The sequence below is a fragment of the Rhinatrema bivittatum genome, chromosome 6 (assembly GCF_901001135.1).
Source record: "Rhinatrema bivittatum chromosome 6, aRhiBiv1.1, whole genome shotgun sequence".
Lineage (NCBI taxonomy): Eukaryota > Metazoa > Chordata > Amphibia > Gymnophiona > Rhinatrematidae > Rhinatrema > Rhinatrema bivittatum.
Window position 1 is genome coordinate 125,534,254 of NC_042620.1, and position 22,572 is coordinate 125,556,825.

Genomic DNA, 22,572 nt, shown 5'->3' on the forward strand with positions numbered 1-22,572 from the left:
CCGGCATGCCGCGAACGGAACGCGCCCCGCGGCACACGCTCTGTTCGCGGCGAAGATAAAGGCCCGGACGCGCCAATCGCAGCACACGGGGGCCTTCCCTTTTCACCGCAAACAGCGTGCCGGGCCTTCATCTTCGCCGCGAATGGAGCGTGTGCCGCGGGACGCGCTCCGTTCGCGGCATGACAGGGTCTCCTCTGCTATTTTCTGTCTGTCCCGCGATGGCCGCTGTCCTTCCGGTTTTGAATAGTCTTCCGGCGAGGGAGGAAATCGGCGAGGCGACCGTGGAAATCTGCAGGAAAGGCGACGAGGGAGGAAATCTGCGGGAAGGAGGTATTCTGTGCAAATTCTGCATTCCGCAGTAGCGCAGAATTCCCCCAGGAGTATTGACAGCCAAGAATGATCAGTCCAGATGGATGCTAATGAGAGGCAACAAAGTCATATTACTGAATAAAACAGTTTGATTCATTTCTGAAATTAGCTGTGTGCCTTATAATTATCTTTCAGAAATATAGGTTTTGTTTATTGTATTTTTATATATATGTTTTATCTATGTGCCGCTTAAAGCTATAAATAAGTGGCATACGAATCGCTCAAGCAAGTAAATAAATAAGTATTAAATAGAAAGTTGCCTTGAAAAGGTGTGCTTGCTTCTATACAGGGAACGATAGTGTTAGCAAGAAGTGATTAGGCAAACAATAGGGATCAGTAAAATCATCATTTCTTGATTTTACCCATTAATTCCCATGTAACTCTCAGGGAAAATAAAATTCTCCACTGTTTAGGGCATATTTTTAAAAAAATTGTGAAACATCTCTCAAGCTATCAATTCAGACTATCAGAGATTAATTACTGTCATAGACCCAAGCAAAATGGAAGACTGTGATTCACACTTTACCCACAGAAATCTCCTCCTCCTCCAGTGTACATCCCCCCCCTGTCCACCCCAGTACAGAAGTCCAGGAGACCTGCAAACTATGATCAGGAGGGAAGTTGTAGCCATGGTAGCTGGCTGACGTTGGCTCAATGAAAGCCTGGAAGGTAGCGGCAGGGCCACGGGAGAGGAGTAAGAGGATGGCACAAAAGTGGGAGGGTGGAGGGAAGGGATAAGAACAAGGTGAGAGGAATTTTCACACACAAACATGGAACTAACAAGATAATATAGAAGGTGCTACCTTTTTATTAAGACTAACAACATTCCTTGACTAGCTTTCTTGGCATTAAACCTAATGGTTATTCATGCAGCTCTTCTAATGCAGTACACGTTATTTAAAACCGAAAATGTGAAGAAAGATGATACACTGGTGAAACAGGTCAGAAATTGAAGATAAGAATAGACCTACACACACACACACACACACATGTCACAAAGAAGAGCAAGGCAAACACCTCCATGAGGGGGAAAGATTTATAAAGAGCAAACCACTGCATCAATGACCTTAGAATGAAGATTCCAAAAGGGAGATTCAGAACCATCCAGGAGCACAGCACATTTGACGTGAAAATAATAAAATCTCAGAGACTTGAGTTTTTGTAACTAATTACCAGACATAACATTTTACTGTCACCTTATCATCACTCTGCGAGCATATCAGCACCACCCTTCCCCACCATGGCTGAAATATAATCTCTGATTTACTTCTAGGTACAGGCATATCTTCTTAATTATGCTGTGAACTGGCAAAGGGAGTGCAGCTTCCGAAAGCACTGACATGAATTAAAGCAACCACAATACTTTTATCACAGACAAACAGGCAGACTGAGCCTAGAGGGTGATAGGCTACAGAGACAAAAAGGGCAAACAAAACTGAAGAATGTAAAAACAAAATTAGATACAAGTAACATAGTAAAATAAAAATTAAAAAATAAGCAAAAATTAAAGTGGAAAATGTTATTGTAGGTTGTGGAATTTTCAGTTACAATTTGCAGAACTGAATCCTGGGTTGCAGTGGCTACATTTAAAGTACACATCAACCAATAATATACAAGATTTACTTTCTTTCTGACTTGTGGCGATTTGAAAGTCGATATCATTTCCATATTTCTGTATTTCACCAGGCATTTTAAGACACAAAACTTGAGGAATTTGTCAACTCCGTCACACTTGACATTCCAGCATCGAACAGCAATAGCAGTAAAAAAAAATGTAATTAAGTTTGTTATGTTGCTCCTAGTAGTGCCTTATACAGTACATGAATGATTTTGGACACTGACAGCTGGATATTAAACATTTTTCCTTAATAATCCAATCTGCCTTTGCAACAATCCACAGGGAGGGTAATTTCCAAAAGGGTCTTCTACGGGTAAAATAGTGCTTTACCTGCTGAAATAACCTTTTAGAAAATTGCACAACCAATATGTGCAAACAATTATGTACCCACAAACTGCTGTGCCTACTTTTACACCACAGGAGAGAGGCATTCCAGAAACTGAAGGTGGGCAGAGTTGGGACTTACACACACACTTTTTTATTTTAAAAGCATGAGTATTAAATCTCTTGACAAAACTATGCGCATCAAGTAGAAGGTATAACTGCGTAAGGCATAGTTTTGGTGGGATAATTTTCAAAGCAGACATTTCTTGGTGTGCTTTAGCTTACTGCTCTGATCCAGCTTCTTGCTCCTTGTTTGCATTGATGCTACCCCCATTTCTCATGCCTTGCCAGCCACCAGCACATGAAGACTCAACCTACAGGGAAGGTGACTGGCATAGCCGGAAGACATTTTACTGTCAGCTATCTGGATTTGCCTCTGTGGACATTAGGTTGCTCGTTCCTGGGGCAACCCACAGAAGACTGACACACATACAACCAATTCTTTATAAACACTAGTTACATATTCCTTAGGAACCAAATGTCAAAGCTCAAATTCACTCACCAATCATTCCCTTATCGAGAATGCACGAGAGCATTTTAAAATGCACACAATGCAAAACAAAAGTAACTTGTTTGGCAATTCTTTGGCTAAAATAGGTGATAAGTTAGCAAAGTACATGATGTTCCCTGTTACTAGTATGAATAAAGAATCCAAAAGGACTGTGGCATATAAACACTTTTCTGATCACAGATGTCCTTTATGAAAATATAATTATTTTTATAGCAAAACTCTGTAGTTCTAAAGCATATTTTTTAAAGCTACTACTGGTGTTTCACTTGCAAAGTGGAAATTGTGCATGGTGCATTGGAGAAATTACTTACCTGATAATTTCGTTTTCCTTAGTGTAGACAGATGGACTCAGGACCAGTGGGTAGTCCTGATAGCAGTTGGAGATGGATCAGATTTCAATCTCACGTCAGCCCCTAGTAAATATACCCCCTGCAGGAAGTGCAGCTCTTCAGTATTCTCCTCAAAAAGCATTGTGGATATATGTGTGACTGACTAATTTGATTAACTTGGATAACTTCATAACTTGGTTAAACTTTATAACTTGATCAGGTTGATTGACTATAGCTGGAGACCGCCAGTGCACTCAACCAGAAAGCGTCGACCCCCGGTAGGGTGGGTGTCCTAAGTGAATGAAAACATGGCTTACCCTTGAATCATTCGAATTCCATGCGTAATGGACTCAGCATCCCACCCTTGGCTGCCATCTGTCTACACGAAGGAAAACGAAATTATCAGTTAAGTAATTTCTCCATTTCCTAGTGTGTAGCAGATGGACTCAGGACCAATGGGATGTATAAAAGCTACTCCCGAACCGGGTGGGAGGCTGCCCGTGACCCACTTAGTACTGCCCTTGCAAATGCAGTGTCCTCCCGAGCCTGAACATCCAGGCGGTAGAATCTGGAAAAGGTGTGGATGGAGGACCATGTCGCTACCCTGCAAATCTCGGTGGGTGAAGGCATTCTGGTTTCTGCCCAGGATACTGCATGGGCTCTGGTAGAATGGGCCTTGACCTGTAGAGGCGGTGGCTTGCCTGCTTCTACATAGGCCGCTTTGATGACTTCCTTGATCCAGCGGGCTATGGTTGCCCGCGAGGCCACTTCCCCTTGTCTCTTCCCGCTGTGAAGGATGAAAAGGTGGTCCATTTTTCGTATGGGTTCCGACATTTCCAGATATCTGGATAGGAGTCTGCCAATGTTTAGGTGGCATAGACTCTGAGCTTCTTCCGAATTCTTCAAGACATCCGGCGATGGTAGCGAGACGGTTTGGTTAAGGTGGAAGTGTGACACCACTTTAGGAAGGAACTGAAGGGACCTTGCGTAGCTGGATGAATCCCAGAGTGAGCCTGACAGTGCTTGTAGTTCTGAAATGCGGCGGGCTGAGCAAACCGCCAACAGAAATGCTGTCTTTAATGTTAACAGGCGGATGGACAGACCTTGGAGGGGCCTGAAGGAGGTTCCTGCTAGGAAATCCAGGACCAGGTTGAGATTCCAAAGGGGTACCGGACACTTTAGTGGTGGACGAATGTGTTTGACTCCTTTCAGGAAACGTGACACGTCCGGGTGAGAGGCTATGCTGTCGCCCTCGCTCTTGGAGCCGTAGCATGACAATGCGGCCACCTGTACCTTGATGGAATTGAGGGACAGTCCCTTCTGTAGCCCGTTCTGTAAGAATTCCAGGATCACGGGAACTTTAATTGAGCGTGGCTTGATGTCGTGGCCTTCACACCAGGCTTCAAATACTCTCCAAATCCTTATGTACGTTAAGGATGTGGAGAACTTGCGTGCTCAGAGTAGGGTGTCGATTACAGCCCCCGAGTATCCGCTCTCAGGCGAGTCCTCTCAATGGCCAGGGTGTAAGAGAGAATTGAGCTGGATCCTCATGGAGGATCAGTCCTTGTTGAAGCAGGTCTCTGTGTGGAGGCAGTGGCAGGGGGTTTCCTGCCAGTAGTCTTCTCATGTCTGCGTACCACGGTCTTCTTGGCCAGTCCGGGGCCACTAGAAGTACTAGTCGTCCCCTGTGTAGCTGTATCTTGTGAATGATTGCGCCCAACAGGGGCCACGATGGGAAGGCATATAATAGGGTCCCCTGTGGCCAGGTCTGTACCAGGGCATCGATCCCCTGGGACTGAGGTTCCCACCTGCGGCTGAAGTACCTGGGTACTTGGGCATTGAACCGGTTTGCCAGAAGGTCCATGTCCGGTGTCCCCCACTGCTTCACTATTAGTTGGAACACTGCGGACGACAGCTTCCAGTCTCCTGGGTCTAGACTTTCCCTGCTGAGGTAGTCCGCCACGATATTGTCTTTCCCAGTGATGTGGACGGCCGAGATCTCCTGGAGGTTTACTTCCGCCCACGCCATTAGGGGGTCTATTTCCAGAGACACCTGCTGGCTTCTGGTTCCCCCCTGCCGGTTGATGTAGATGTTGTGGCGTTGTCAGACATTACTCTGACCGCTTTGTCTCGAAGTCTGTGAGCGAATTGTAGACAGGCTAGTCTGACTGCCTGCGCTTCTAGGCGGTTGATGTTCCAACCCGACTCTTCTGCGTTCCACTGCCCTTGGGCGGTTAACTCCTCGCAGTGTGCTCCCCAACCTCATAGGCTGGCATCTGTGGTGAGCAGGGTCCAGGTTGGGGAAGATAGTCTTGTTCCCCGGCTCAGGTGGCTGACCTGCAGCCACCACCGTAGCTGGGTCTGGACTCTGCCCGGGAGTGATAGATGTATGGCGTAGTTCTGAGACAGTGGATTCCATTGTGATAGAAGTGAGCGCTGCAGGGGTCTCATGTGAGCTCATGCCCATGGCACTACTTCCAGTGTGGATGCCATCAGACTGAGGACTTGCAGGTAATCCCATGCTGTGGGACGAGGTTTGCTCAGCAGGATTTGTAACCGGTCCCACAGTTTTGATCTCCTTGTGGGAGTCAGGCTGACCTTGTCTTCTTTGGTGTCAAATCGGACTCCTAGGTATTCTAGACACTATGAGGGCTGTAGACAACTTTTGTTTGTGTTTACCACCCAACCTAGGCGCTCCAGTAGAGTTTTGACTCTGTTGGTTGCTTGGCAGCTTTCCTCTGGGGATTTTGCCCTGATCAGCCAGTCGTCTATGTAAGGATGTACGAGGATTCCTTCCTTCCTCAGTGTTGCCGCCACCACCACTATGATCTTGGTGAATGTCCGGGGAGCTGTGGCTAACCCGAAGGGTAGTGTCCGGAACTGGTAGTGTCGGTCCAGGATTTTGAAGCGTAGATAGCACTGGTGTGCCTGATGAATTGGGATGTGTAGGTAGGCCTCCGAAAGATCCAGGGATGTGAGAAACTCTCCCGGTTGTATCGCCCTTATTACGGAGCGTAGGGTTTCTGTGTGGAAGTGGGGAATCCTCAGGTGGCGGTTGACCGACTTGAGGTCCAGGATGGGCCTGAACATCCCTTCTTTCTTGGGGACGATAAAATAAATGGAATAATGCCCAATATTTATTTCTTGTGGAGGCACTGGGGTTACGGCCTAGAGGGCCAGTAGTCTGGTCAGTGTAGCTTCTACTGCCGCCCTCTTGGAGAGGTCGTGGCAGGGGACTCCACGAACTTGTCTGGAGGGATTCTCAGGAAATCCAGGTACTACCCCTCCCGAATGATGGCTAGAACCCACTTGTCCGAAGTTATGTCGACCCATCTGTGATAGAATAGGGCTAGTCTGCCCCCTATGGCTTCTTCCCTCGGACAGGTCGGTTGAATCTCATTGTGGGGTATGACTGGGGCCTGTACCCGAGCTGGTTTCCCCTCTTGCTGTGCTTGTTCTGAAAGGACTGGTTCCTGCCCGCCGGGCGGGGCACTTGATAGTTGCTTCTGTATGGGTTGAAGCGCTGTGAACTTCTGCCCCTGGAGGACCGGGGAAAGGGTTGCTGGTTTCTCTTAGTCCTGTCCTCCGGTAGGCGCGGCAATGGGGACTAGCCCCATTTGTTGGCCAGTTTCTCTAGCTCGCTGCCGAACAGGAGGGATCCTTTGAAGGGCATCCTTGTGAGGCGAGTTTTGGAAGAAGTGTCGGCCAACCAGCTTCGGAGCCAGAGTTGTCTCCTGGCCGCCACCGCAGATGACACTCCTCTGGCCACTGTGCGCACCAGATCTGAAGCAGCATCCACAAGGAATGATACTGCTTGTTCCATGGTCTCTCCCGGGGTGTTGCTCCTGGTCTGAGATAAGCAGGCACGTTTCACTATGGTGCAGCAGGCCGCTATTTATAGGGACATAGCGGCTACATCAAAAGGCTGTTTAAGGATGGATTCCAGACGCCGGTCATGAGCATCTTTGAGCACTGCTCCTCCCTCCACTGGGATAGTACTGCGCTTTGAGACCGTGCAGACCATGGCATCCACTCTTGGGCATTTCAGAAGGTCTTTGGCCGCTGGATCCAGGGGGTACATGGCCGCCATGGCTCGTCCCCCTTTGAATGTGGACTCTGGAGCACTCCATTCCAGGTCAATTAGCTGCTGGACAGCTCTTAACAGAGGGAAATGGCGGGAGGTCTGTCGGAGGCCCTCTAGCAGGGGATTCGGCTTAGGCTCCCCCGAAGCACCTGCGCCCGGGATAGCGAGCTCCTTCAGGCTGTGGGTGACCAGGTCAGGGAACTCATCCTTGGTGAAGAAGCGTCTCATGGTTCGGTGGGGCTCTGTCCCTGGGGGGAGTTCCCCCTCTTCTAGAGGCTCTGCTTCCTCTTCAGAGTTGTCTGTGTCCCCATAGGTGGGGCTTCTGGGCAGTGGAAACCTTTGTCTAGGCCTCGAGGGGCCTGGTGCATACATGTCTTCTGGCGGAAGATGTGACTGATTAGCCGGAGGTTCCGTTTGCATGTGAACAAAGGTGTGTAGCCCTTTGAAGAACTCCGCCCATGAGATAGATGCTGGATCCAAGCTAAGGGGCGTTGAGTCCCTGGGGGTCCCCGTCTGTGGGGGTGTCCCACTGGAATTTACTAGATCCGGGGTACTCACTGAGGAGCTATTACTTGGCCCTGGGTGGGAGTGGCCCTGGGCTGGATCTCCCAGGGCCTCCTCGCATTGAGCACACAGGGCGTTGGCCTCCTCGCTTTGTGTAGCTCTGATATGGCATGCTGGGCAGAGGCCTTGAGCCTTTATCTCCGTTTCCGGTGGTGCCATGGCTATTGGCGCGTAAACTCTTATGCGCTCCGGCGCGTCTAAGATGTACGTGCGGGTTGTGCGTGTAGTTGTGCGCCCAAGTCGTGGTTATGCGCTTAGCCCGGTAGGCGTGCGACGCATGTATATCTTATGCGCACGGCCCTTGTGCGTGTAACTTTGTGCACACAAGGATTGTGTATGTGTGTAACTTTATGCTCACATGTATCTTGTGCGCCTAGCTAGACTTGAGCGCTCAGTCGACGAACGGAGCGGGGAATAGGGCAAAGATGGCAACGGCGACTACGCGGGCAATATGACGACCACCTCGGAGGGTCTCCACGTGGGTAGACCCTTGGAACTAACCGGGGCCTGGCCCTGCTATGGAGGATCAACCCAGTGGCACTGGTCCCGGCCGGCGACCTGTGCGACTCCTCGAACCTCGGAGACCAGAGTCAACACTGAAGATTTCTACCTTACCTTGTCTTCGGCACTTCCCGGTTTCGTTCCGGGCAGTCTCCGGCTGCGGGGGGAGAGGGCAAATACCTTCACCGCCACGTTAGAGGGTGCACCCGCTGCCTCTCAGCCGTGCCCAGGATCGGGGGCTAGGTCCTCGCCGCGATTCGGCCCCCGGACCGAGGCTCACCTCCGAGGGACCACGGAAATCACCTCGGGAAATCTCAACTGGGGGAGGGACCCAAGGATATCACCGCAGGACAGCGGGGCTCGTCTTCAGGTAGGATTTTCTTCAAATTTGGGTTTTTTTCGTTGATATGGTTCTAACGCTGTGAGAGCGTGCAGATAGTCCCTAATTGCAATGGACTGACATCAGCCCAGTACTAGGGGCTGATGTCAGATTGAAATCTGATCTGTCTCCAACTGCTATCAGGAGTACACTATACCCATTGGTCCTGAGTCCATCTGCTACATGCTAGGAAATTCTTTTTATTATTTTGAACTTGTTTGATAAGATACAAGGAAGAACTAAAGCAATACAATATCTTAAGGTGTGCTTGTACTTATACTCATAATTAGTACACCCTACCATAACTAGCATTTCAATTTTAGAGCATATATGTTAGAACATTCAAGAACAAAACCAGGTTTTAATTTTACCACTTTCAACATAGAGAACTGGTTTGCTGCCATAGGTCCAACACATAAGATGTACTTTTTGTGTAAGCAGTATGTACACTGAAAGCTCTCAGAGTTGGTATGCATCTGAGTTTTAGCATCCCATGCTACTTATCACAGATGTGCACTAGGATACTACAACCTATGAGATGCAACTATATAAATGCTGCTGGATCATCTTGGTATACAAAGATGGCAAATTCTGCAGAATTTCATTTTCTTAGTTCTTCATTAATGAAATACCCAAATCTTTTTTAAAATGCATATAAATGTAGCAATTGATTCTGCAGTATGTGCTGAGCAAGATTCAAGAATTTTAAAGCATTCCTGAAAAAGAATCGTATGATGTCCTGTCAGTGTAAGATCCATTATGTACAAGGACAAAACAAGCAGAACCTGGCTACTTTAAGGTGAGGCCTGAGGTTTCCATGTCGCCGGCATGGAGCCTGAGCACTGAAGATTAATCGTACTAGATGATACTATAAGGAAAACATATTCAAGGGATTTAGCTCAGCTTGTACAGTTACATCTTTAGTGCAATGTTAAATAGATTAAAATAAAGAAAATCCTCCTATTGTTTTTACTCTCCCTTAGAAAAATGGAACTTTTCTTCCACTATGCAAAGAACAGCAGCCACTGCAGGCAGAATTAGCATGGCATCTTGTGCAATGGTCCGAGAATTCTTTAGTAAAATGCCATTTAGTGGGTAGGAGTTCATTCTAATGCAGCTTAAAAACCATGATACTATCTGATTTACAGAGTATCTCAGACAATCAGTTTGTTTTTTTGAAAGCCAAATTACAAATTAGTAAAATAATAATAATAAAAGTTAACCACATGGGAAGGCAGCCGGCAGTTTGGCCCTTCTTGTTTCCAGGATATCTTGGGTTTTAGAGCCTTATTATGAATAAGGGAAATTTAGCCAATGAATAGTTTGGCATTTCTGCTCATTCAAGCTTCCTCACTTGAGCAAAACTTTGCTAGTTTGTTGTGATGCTTTTGTTTCACAATAAAAAAAAAAAATAGATTTGTTTTAGATTAGGGTACCCTTTAAAATCAGAACAAGTGTACATGAAATCTTCCTGTTAAAACCCAAAGTACTAGAGTATCAAATGGAGTGCATTTGTCTGTAGTATCCTGAAATTTTTGGTTTTTCCCCTCCATACATAGTAAGGTTTCTTGCCAAAGCACAATAACATCCTGAACACATGGCTACCAAGAAAGTTGTAGGCCAAGCTATGTAATTGCACGGAAACAAGTCACATTTTTCTTTCCAGTATTTAGAGCTCTCATCACCCCTGCTGTTTGATGCTGCATTAGAGTAATTTTTCTGAGCAATTGATACAGAACTCAAGATTAGCACAGCCCTTCACATTCAAGTCTATATTAGGTGGCAGTAACCATATTTTTGAAGAGTTAAAAAGCTTGCCTGTAAGCTGGTTTACCTACAGGCTGAGAAGCAGAATAGCTCTATTGCTTCTATTTATGATTTCTATAGGGAACTAGATAAACAGCATCAATTTTAATAGACACAGGGGCAGATTATTGGAAAATAGCAGCCTGGGGATTTTTTCAAAATAGGCCTCTCGGGTTATATATCAGATACACTTGTGCGCTTTCTGTGTGGTACTTGTTTCAACAGCTCCCAAAAGCATGCTAAGTTAACCCTTTAGAGGTACATCATATGACCTGCAGCCAAAATCTCTCTAACGTATCTCTATTTCTTCTAAATAACTAAGAGCATACCCTAGATCAGGGACGTGCAAATTGGAGTGCGGTGTCCCTTCCATCCAACTAGTTGGCCCCCAGCACCCCTCCCTCCCCAAAGGTCTGAGTAACAGTAACGATCCATCTAGACTGCCCAACAAGGTAGGTTTTCTGTTTTTATTTGTTTTAGGGTAGTAACTGCAGCTCCATGCAGGTTACCTCTTTTCTTCATTTCCATCCTTTACCTACTAGGGATCCTTTATGTTTATCCCACATACCTTTGAACTTCATTTCCTTTCATTACCATTCTGGACTTCACTACAGCTTTTGGGAGTGTATCCCATGCATTAACCACCCTTTCTGTGAAGAAACATTTCCTAAACAAAGGGGAATGTGCAAAATAAGGTGTGACCTGTTAACTTTTTTTTTAAAGTAAGGTTAGTGAATCAATTCCAAAAGCCTCCAAAGAGGTTTAATTGTCACATAGATAGGATATACATCCCCCCCAACAAGGGCATGTTTCGCCAGAGGGGCTGCCTCAGGAGGGACCCAAACCAGTCGGAACATGCTCATTACAGCAACTCTTTCAAATTGTTAAGGTTTCTTCCATGTTTCATGGGCTTTCTCCCTTGTTTCGGGTTAAGGAATTATTTTACACGAATGAATAAGTTATTTGCCTCGCTGCATTTCACCGAGCTGGTCGACACCCATTGGGCCGTTTTTCAATACAGTTCTAGCCCTTCATAAAGATTTGAGATATGTGGTACCCTCTATTCCCGACACCCAGCATCTATCAGGTTTTGGCGATGAGTGTTTGAACTTTTACGCTTTCCTCTGAGAAATCAGTTTGGGTCCCTCCCAACGCGGCCCCTCCAGTGAAACACGACTATGTCGTGGGACTGTGCTATTTGATGCATATCATATCTATGTGACAATTAAACCTCTTTGGAGACTTATGGAATTGATTCACTGAAAGTTAACAGGTCACACCTTATTTTGCACATTCCCCTTTGTTTTATTTGTGTGTGTAAATTATTTACTCCAACTAGACATTGTGCAAGAAATATTTCCTAACATTGCTCCCGAGTCCATCCCCTCAGACTTTATTTTCATGACTCCTAATTCTACAGATTTCTTTCTATCAGAAAAGGTTTTATTCTTGTGCATCTTTAATGTCTTTCAGGAATTTAAAAGTCTGCATTGTATCTCCTTTATCTCTCCTCTCTTCCAGGCTATACATATTCAGGCATTTAACATTTATTTATTTTAAAAGATTTCTATTCCGCCCTTCTTACATTCAGAGTGGATTACAAAAAAACACATTCATAAGCTTCATGATGACAGTAACACGATTAAAATAAAAAATAAATCAATCATTAAAAGCAATTCTAAATAGATGTGTTTTTAAAGCCTTTCTAAATATTTTGGAATTATCACAGGTTCTTAATTCTTTTGGAAGTGTATTCCAAAACATTAATCCTGCAGCAGAGAGGGCTCTTTCACATGTTTCGTCAAGGCGGATACGTTTAGGGGATGGTATGTCAAGGCGGTACTGGTTCGCCAAGCGTAAAGATCTGGATGGAGAATAAAGTTTCATGATGGCATTTGTCCAGGGAGAATGTAAATTGAAAATTAGAGAATGAACAATTAGTCCAAGTTTATACTGTATCCTAAATGATATAGGTAACCAATGTAATTGTTTTAGTATGGATGTGATGTGTTCACGGCTAGATTTATTAGTTAGTAGGCGAGCAGCTGTATTCTGAATGATTTGTAGTGGACAAATTATAGATTTAGGGACACCAATGAGCAGCAAATTACAGTAATCTATACATGAAAACAAAAGCATTTGTAAAACAGTCCAAAAATCATTGTGCTCCAGATATGGTTTTACATGGCAAAGTTGTTGCAATTTGTCATGTGATATCAGAGTTAGAATTTTTATATGGGTTTGCATGTTTAATGATTGATCAATTTGAATTCCAAGATTGGACAACTTTAGAAAGTTTAATTGATTGATTATTTAGCAATACTTCTGGTGGAATTGAATGGAAATCTTGAAAGATAAATTATTTTTGTTTTTTGTAGATTGAGTGCGAGTTTATTGAGTGATAGCCAATTTTGTATTATTAAAAGTAAATGAGACAAAAATCATTTGGTTTCAATCCAGGTTGTTTTGACTGGAAAGAAAAACTGTATGTCGTCAGCATATAATCTTATAGTGAACGTTGAAAATTGCTAATATTCGGCAGAGGGGTGTTAAGTATATATTAAATAATACTACCGATAAGGCGGAGCCCTGGGGGACTCTGAATGTAATGGATTTCCATGAAGACCTATAAGAATCTTTCACTTGTAATGTACGGTTAGAGAGAAATGAAGAAAACCAATTAAGAACGTTGCCTGAACCTATTGCTTTTAGACTATTTCTTAATATGTATCGAAATATGTATCGAAAGCTACCGAAATGTCTAATACCAAAATAAAGTTTGTGCCTTATTCAAATCCATGTCTAATTGAGTCAAATAACAGCAATAATTTGGTATTATGTAACTTTCAGAAACCAAATTGCTATTGATCAAGTACATTATTGTCAATAAATGAAGAAAGTTGTTTTAATATGCAAGTTTCTAGGATTTTTGCTATGTAAAATAAAGATGAAATTGGACGATAATTCACAAATATGGAAGGATCAGCATAATTAATGTAATCCCATTTATCTGTTTATTACACTTTTTATAATGATTTTTTTCTTTTTTCAAATTTTATATGTTTACTGTAATTGAGTTATTTTATGTTTCTTATCCCCGGTTTATTTACTTATTTTATTCCCTTTATGTATTATTGTAGCCCCTGCTTGGTTAACACAATTTACAGGTGGTATATAAAATATTAATAATAATAATAATAATATATTCAGGTCCTTCAGTCTTATTTATATGGCCTTTGATGGAGACCCCCCTCACCATTTTGGTTGCATCAGGAGGGCCCCAAACCAATTTATTTATTTTGATTTTTATATTCTGCTTTTTGCACTTTTTTTCAGGTAGCAGAGCTTGTGCATCTGTGGTTTGGAACTATACAGGTAAATGGGGTTTAATTTTGTTTTAAATAGATATTTAAAATGCATTCTCAAACACGGAAGTGATTTAAACTGTCTGTAATAAACTTGATTTGTGATACTCATATCTAAGTGTGAGTTATAATAATGTTTCATTTGTTTGTTTGTAAGGGCGGCTTAAAAAAAACCAAAAAAACTCAGTGGGTTTGAAGGCCACAGATTGTCACATTGATTAATAGCACCACTGAACAAGATGTATTGAATGTAGTGCGGCTCTGACTATGAAACAGTGCTGAACACTAAAGCCTGATACCTGTGCTGCTGGAAGCTGAAGAGAAGCGGCTTTGGAGACTGCCTGCCAGTTGAATGCTACCATGAAGGGGCAAGTTCACTTTTGAACTCTTTTTGATTCAAGTCTGGTTTGAACTTTATTGAGCTGACAAAGAGATGGTTTTGAATCTCCCTGGGTTGATTTGAATGACGCCATTGTGAGGTAGAAAAGTTTTGTTGAAAGGTCCACCTGAGGAAGCCCGTTCATGGGTGAAACAAACGTCTTTGTAGGGGATTTTTTCCATTTTTGATGTTTGACACACATTAGGAAGAACGTCATTTGACATATGATTTGAAGGAAGGACTTGACTGAATCTTTTGTTCTCTGTGGACATGATGATGCAGGGGGCACTTACTAAATGAGCACGTGAGCATCAGCACAACAGCTGAATGTCTGTCTGTGTCTGAGACACTGATTGGCAGTGTGGTTGCCTCATCACTTGGCAACTGGTGCAAGAGCTGATTGGTTGGCAAGATCCATGGTCAACAACAAACATTTTCCGTTGGAAAAAATATCAGTAGAACTAGGGGTCACGATTTGAAACTCCAGGGAGGAAGTCTCAGAACCAATGTCAGGAAGTATTTCTTCATGGAGAGGGTGGTGGATGCCTGGAATGCCATTCCGGAGGAAGTAGTGAAGACTAAAACTGTGAAGGATTTCAAAGGGGCATGGGATAAACACTGTGGATCCATAAAGGCTAGAGGATGGGAATGAAGAGAAAAGCCATGGGGATGGCTTGCTGGAATGGTGGCTACTACCTGGTGATAACTACCCTTACTCAATAAGACTTCACACGGTTAATGCAACTCCAACATTGCTCTCTGCTTCAACGGCAAGGGAAAATGTGGAAAAGAGAATTTGCATTCAGACAACCACCAACAAGGACTGAACTACACAGTCTGGGTAAACAAATAAACATAGGGGTAGCTTACTTATTGCGGTGGTTACTACCCTACACCAATTAAGCCTGATACTTCACTTTGAATGCATATCCAGCATTGCTCTCTGCTTCAGTGGTAGGGGGAAATGTGGAAAAGAGGATTTATATTCAGACAACATCCAACAAGGCATGGATCTGTGCAGTCTGGGTGAACAAGCATCGGGGTAACTTGCTTGATGCGGCAGTTACTACCCTTAACCATTAAGCCTATGATTCATACCTTTGATGGAACTCCAACATTACTCTCTGGATCAACGGCAGGGGGTGGCAGGAAATTCGAATCAAATAGATACCAACAAGAGCCCTAAACTTGGTGGTTGGTGAAACAGATAAGTATGGGAAAATAAGTGTGGCAGCTTGCTGGGCAGACTGGATGGGCCGTTTCGTCTTTTTCTGCCGTCATTTCTATGTTTCTATAAGAGACTTAACACTAGGCCAGGAATCTGTGATCTAATCTCTGACCTACGATTTTATATATAGATATATATAGTCAAAAAGACAGTGGCATATAACTAAATCATGGACTGGGACAAAAATAAAGCAAATATTAAAGTATGCAAAGAAGCCCTAATACCTTTGCTGCACAAATATTGTGAACACAAATATAAACACCAAATTCAAAAAACTCTTCTTATATCTTCAAAAAAAAATGTTAATCAAGCATTTATTTTTATTAAAATATTGAGATCCCAACTACCTTAAACCGCACCCCCCATAAGCACTCATACACAGACACACATACACCCACCAAAACCTAATTAATAACTGAGCCCTGTAATAAAGGAACAAAATGCCCGTTTTAATGATGAAACAAAATCTCTCATCCTTATTAGCCCAAAATCTATCCCTAAAAATAAAATACAGTAACACTCTATAAATATGTCCCTCCTACAAAAATTATAGATATGCAAAAGCTTTTTGTCCACAGAGAGCAAATGATTCAAACAAGTCCTTCTTTCAAATCATATATCAGACAATGTTCTTCCTTACAAGTTCTTATGCGACAAACATATCAAAAATAGATAAAACCCCCAGGGACAGGGGCCATGCATTAATGCTCCTTCTAGAACCCTGCAATTATGTGTCCAGAGTCCGGTCTCTAGGTGTCACTCTTAAGCAATAACTACAACGCCTTCCTTCTGCAGAGGCTGTGAATGCTGACTCCATAGCATTCTCTGCTGACCCATAGAGTAAAAGACTCTACTTGATGATTGAACTGGAGACTTTCTGCATGGCAGTGTATAGCACTGGCACTGATCCATTGAACTAGCCTCCTTCATTCACTTTTTTTTTATATCAATTCCAATAACTTAGTTTTCCTGGGATATTTTAGAATTCTAAAAAAATAAAAAAACATGCCTTTGTGGTTTTCAAGGCATTCATATTTGCTGCTGAGAAGGGCTGAAAGTGAGCATGTATTACTTGCCTTCCTCTAACAATGTTTTCTTGAAGAATCTCTTGGATGATGTTTCCTATGTTTGAAACATTGACCTTGTTGATGAGACCATTGATCGACTTCTTTAGTGCTTCCCAACTCATCCTCTGATACGCCAAGCTATGAAAAAAATTAACATTTTATTCTTACAAAGAAATGAGTGTTGTTTTTCAGGTTTTTAGTTGTACATAATAAGTCAAACATAGACAATTGTGTAAGCTCTTTTACTGTAGCTAGATTAGAAACATTTGGTACTTGCTGATCTTTGGCAGGCTGAGGAAAAACATGATAATCATTTACTCATAATACATGTATTTCAATTTACTCCCAGATGGTCTCTTTTCTTACACACCTTTCCATCTTTTACCCTTCTAATTTTTAGGATAGGGATGAGATCACAAAGACAGGCCAAGCTTGGTATTTCATTACACAAATATGAGGTATGATGTGTATGATGTATATGATATTTATACATTAAAATTTATAAGCTGTTTGTATATTTTTTATATATCATTCCTTTCTCTATGTATATTATGTGACTGACATTGTGACTAGTCAGCTAATAAGAAACTAATTACACAAGTAGTAACATTTTGACTTTATTACAGCAGTTTGACTTAGCCATGACACATGGGTGACATCATCCGATGCTACCAAATGGACCCATTGTTCTGAGCTCAGTGTTTGTTGAGCACGCACAGTAGTTCCCACCTGTGCTGTCTCGTGAGCTCCTTGGTCCAGCTTAGCAACCTTTAGTGAAGTAATTGACTCTCCAGGGAGGAGAGCAAGAATAAGTATGGCTAATTCATTCTGTCTACAGAAAACCTTGTTTACTGGCATGCAAACTTGCTTTCTCCATCTACAAGCAGGTCTAAATTAGCCATGACACATGGAGAATCCCAAGCTTAGGGTTGCACAGTGAAGCAAGTGAATCAAGTAACCAGGCTCCGGCAGTGGAGACTGGATTACTGGGTGAATAGAATGCGCAAAATTGCTTGTCCAAAACAAGCTGTTCAAATAGCGGTGGAAAGTGAAGGTGTACATAGAAAACCAAGTCCCAACTTTGCAGATCTCTTCAATCGAGGCAGCCCTTAGGTAGACCACTAAAATAATTGCCATGCCTTGCACTTGTCTGTGATTTGTAGACTTGCTGGCGCCTAACAGCGTGTGATTCAATCCACCATCCAATTTAACAAAAGTTCTTTTAATAACTGCCATGCCCAGTCTATTAGGGAAAAAACTGAGAAGCCTTTCAATGAGCCAGAGTCCTTTTCAAGGCCTTCTTACAGTCCAACAAATGAAGAGTCTTCTTGCCTTCATGAGCATGCAGACTTGCGAAGAAAGTAGGAAGCACAATGGCTTAGTTAATGTGAAAAGTTGATGCTACTTTAGGAAGGAATTTAGTGATAATGCAAAGCCCAGTTCTATTAGAGAACTGGAGATAGGATGCTGTGAAAGTGGAGGAGCTGATGCTAGAGGATTTCAATCATACAGATGTTGATTGGGACATGCCAACTGCAGTATCTTCTGCAGCAGTTTTTCCCAACCAGTGTGCCATGGCACATTGCCTGATGCTCAGATCTAGGCAATCAACTGGACCTGTGCTCACAGCATCTTGTAGCAACAAGCGACATCTGTGGTGGCTCTTAACAATGTGGCCAAAATGATGAGATGGACGATGAAATGCTAAGAGAAATCGGGGAAGCTAAACAGTTTGGTAGTGTAGTAATAATGGGAGATTTCTATTACCCTAATATTGACTGGGTAAATGTAACATCAGGACATGCTAGAGAGGAAATGTTCCTGGATGGAGTAAATGACTGCTTCATGGAGCAATTGGTTCAGGAACCTACGAGAAAGAGAGCAATTTTGGATCTAATTCTTAGTGGAACGCAGTATTTGGAGGCTAGTGTGCCACACAATTTTATTAATGTAGGTGTGCCTTCGGCTTAAAAAGGTTCAGAAACATTGTTCTAGAAGTAGGGAGATCCTGGATTCTCTGCAAGGAGAACCGTTTTGTCAATTGATAACTGAACCCACATGGGAGAGGGCTATACTGGACCTGGTGCTTACCAACAGGCACAGTATTTCTGATGTTGTAGTGCAGGGGTCGGGAACCCATGGCTCGCGAGCCAGATATGGCTCTTTTGAGGGCTGCATCTGGCTCGCAGACAAGTGTCGCCATACTTCGCGGTTCCCCGCTGACCCAGCTGCTCCCGGTCCTCCGCCGCCCGGGCTTAAAATGCTGTCAGCCCGGGCGGAACGCGGCAGGACAGCTGGAGTCAGCGGCACCGGCGTGCTCTCTTCTCCCCCCCCCCCCCCCGCGGCCCGGAAGAGGAAGTGGTGAGCATCGGGTGCCTGCGCGGGAAGAAGAGACCACACTAGCGTGGTCTCTTCTTCCGCGCAGGCACCCGATGCTCACCACTTCCTCTTCCGGGCCGCGGGGGGGAGGAGAAGAGAGCACGCCGACTGGAGTCATCCGGGTGCCTGCGCGGGAGTCATCGGGTGTCAGCCGGGTGCCAGCGCTGGAGTCATCGGGTGCCTGCGCGGGTCTTCCCGCGCAGGCACCCGATGCTCTCCACTTCCTCTTCCGGGCCGCGGGAAGAAGAGAGCACCGGCGTGCTCTCTTCTTCCCGCGGCCCGGAAGAGGAAGTGGAGAGCATCGGGTGCCTGCGCGGGAACCCGCGCAGGCACGCTAGTGTGCGACGGGAAGAAGACTGCAGCGCGGCTCGGAGGAAAATGAAAATCTTCAACCGCGGCCGATGGGACTCCGCCTTCGCCTCCGCGAGGGCTGAAAATGAAGGAGGTTAGCGTTGGGAGGTGGCTGCTGCTGCTGCCGCGAGTTCCCGGGGGGGGGGGGGGGGGAGAGAGAGAGTGAATGAATGAGCGAGCAAGCATGTGTGTTTGAGATCCTGTGTGTGTGAGTGAGAGATTGCATGTATGTGAATGATTGAGAGCCTGTATATGTGAAAGAGAGTATGTCTGTGATTGAGATCCTGCCTGTGAGAGAGAGAGCATGAATGTAAGTTTACCATTGGGAACCTGTATGTGTAAGTTTGTAATTGAAAACCTGTTTGTTTGAAAGAGTATGTGTGTATGATTGAGATCCTTTGTGTGTGAGAGAGATCATGTGTATGTATGATTAAGCGCCTGTGTGTATAAGTAAGAGAGAGATCATGTGTGTCTGTGTCTGATTGACAGCTGGTTTAGGTGATGGAGCATGTGAGTATGTGATTGAGAGCCTGTGTTTAAATGAGAGAGAGAGACCATGTGTGTCTGTGTGATTGAGAGCTGATTTAGGTGAGGGAGCATGTGAGTATGTGATTGAGAGCCTGTGTTTAAATGAGAGAGAGAGACCATGTGTGTATGTGTGTGATTGAGAGCTGATTTAGGTGAGGGAGCATGTGAGTCTGTGATTGAGAGCCTGTGTGTAAATGAGAGAAAGAGAGGACATGTTTGTAAGCATGTGAATGAGAGTCTGTGTGTGAGAGAAAAAGACAGCATGTATTTATGTGATTGAAAGCCTGTGTGTGTAAGCGTGAAAAGATAGACAGCATGTGTGTAAATGTGTAATTAAGAGCCTATATAAGTGAGAGAGAAAAAACATTTGTATATGTGAGTGACTGAGAGCATGTGTGTATAGGTGTGTCATTGAGAGCCAGTGTGAGAGAGAGCGCTGGTATGTGACTGAGAGAGGAGAAAGTTCCAAGCAAACCACCCCACCTCCTGCTAATTCAGAACAATCTCAGGACACCTGGATATCAAACGTTCCCAGGTATGCAGAGCAAAATAATTTTTGTATCCTTATTATTTTTCATTACTGGATCTTTGTGTCTGCTATTTTGAAATATTTTGTTGGTATCTGGAAATGTTTTATATGAGTTTTTAATTATTGGATATTCCACTCATCAGCTGTTTCGAAATATGTTCTTTTTGTTAGTACAGTTTTACTGCTGATGATTTTATATTTCTTGATTTGTTTTATAAGGATGTGTGATGTTTCTTTTTTCCTTTGTTACACTGCATACAGAGACTCTGGCTTGTTGCAGTTTCCAATTCAGTTTTTGTCTGCATGCTTCTTGTTATGCGTTTTGGTCTCTTTATTCTATGTTAGGTGAGGGACAGCACGTGATTCAGGTGAGGTTTTCTGCTGGCGTGTAGTTTCTGTGTAGGACTCTATAGCAGCCTGACTTGGTCCGTTTTCCTAATAGGAGATGTATTGGTGTCTTAAGGCCTGGTGTAATATTTTCAGAGACTTATTGTACTTTAAAAGTGTGATCTTACATAAAATGCACACATTTACTTGTATTTAGTTTTAAACATATTGTATGGCTCTCATGGAATTACATTTTAAAATATGTGGCGTTTATGGCTCTCTCAGCCAAAAAGGTTCCTGACCCCTGTTGTAGTGGATGATCATCTGGGAGTCAATCACCACCTGAGGATGTGGGTTAGTTATTTATATTTTTATATGACACTTTTCAGCACTTCAAAGTGTACATCAAAGCAGATTTTATTCAGGCACTATAGGTATTTCCCTATCCCCAAAGGGCTTACAATCCAATTTAGGGCATAAGAAATGGAGGCTCATTCTAAGGCAAGGATCCTAGACTTCAGGAAAACAACTTTCTCAAAATGGGGGGAGTGCCTCAAGGAATCAGCTGGATGGGAAAATCTAGGGAAAGTAGAAGGACAGTGGGCAAAACTAAAAGGAGACATCTCAAAAGTTACTAATTTTGTGTTAGGAAAATAAGTAACAGGAAGAGGAAAAAGAGGCCATTATGGTGTTCTAAAGGAGCAGCTAAAAAGGTAAAGGTTAGCATTCATAAAATACAAGAGAGATCGCGGAAAGAAGATGACAGGCGACAATTTGGAAAAGTTAAAAGAAGCTAGGAAAAGAAGTCAGAAATGCAAAAATTCAAATAGAAGAAAAAATAGCAAATATGGTAAAAATGGGGGACAAGACTTTTTATTTTTTGGTATGTTAGTTATAGAAGGAAGCGCAAAAGTAGCATTGTGAGACTCAAAGGTGAAGGGGAGAAATAGTAGAGGCTGATAAGGAAAAAGTAAATTTGCTTAAATATTTATGCTCGTTGCTCACTATGGAACAGCCTGGAACAAGGACCACAAATAAGACTGGAAGTGAGGTAACCTTAATCAATTTTCAGAACAGTATGTTTATGAAGAGCTAGCTAAACTTAAAGTAGATAAGGTGATGGGGCTGGATGGGATACATGCAAGGGTCAGCAGAAAAAGGGAGGCAATATTACCCCTGGATAGGGCCTTGGTGAAACCTTATTTGGAATACGGTGTACAATTCTGGAGACCACAGCTTCAAAAGGATATAAACAGGATGGAGTCGGTCCAGAGGATGGCTACTAAAATATTCAATGGTCTTCGATCTAAAGCATACGGGCACAGACAAAGATCCAAACATGTATATCCTAGAGGAAAGGTGAGATAGGGGAGATATGACTGAAACATTCAAACATCTCAAAGGTTTCCATACACAGCAGGAGTGCCATTTTCAATATAAAGGAGACTCTAGAACAAAGGGTTTAGCAATGAGGTTGAAACTACTCCTTCAGGAGTAGCTTTAGGAAATATTTCTTTACAAACAGGGTGGTGAATGTGTGGAACAGCCCCCAGTGGAAGTGGTGGAGACAGAAACAGTATCTGAATTCAAGAAAGGATAGGATAAATACAAGGGATCTCTAAGGAAGTGATGAGAGTTAAAATGCTAAATTAATTGGACAGATGGGCAGACTGGATGGGATATACGGTCTTTTTCTGCCGTCCTGTTTCTATGAGTAGTGCACCAAAGCTTGTAACTCACCCATTAAGCAGAAGTGACAGCCACTAGAAACAAATTCCATGTGGGGAACTTCAAAGGAGCCAACTGAAAGGTTCAGTGGAGGCTTCATAAGTCAGGTTGAAATAATGTTAAAGTCCCAAGGTACCAGAAACTTA

The 22,572-nt window shown here is 43.5% G+C and overlaps 1 protein-coding gene across 2 annotated transcripts in view; it reads right to left on the reverse strand.

Moving 5' to 3' along the window:
- CWC22 (CWC22 spliceosome associated protein homolog) overlaps window positions 1–22,572 on the reverse strand; it is a 213,556-nt gene that overhangs the window by 112,782 nt on the left and 78,202 nt on the right. For both annotated transcript variants that reach the window (XM_029605912.1, XM_029605913.1), the window contains exon 5: window positions 16,594–16,722. In XM_029605912.1, the coding sequence (XP_029461772.1) occupies window positions 16,594–16,722 (129 nt within the window). The remainder of the gene's footprint in view (window positions 1–16,593; window positions 16,723–22,572) is intronic.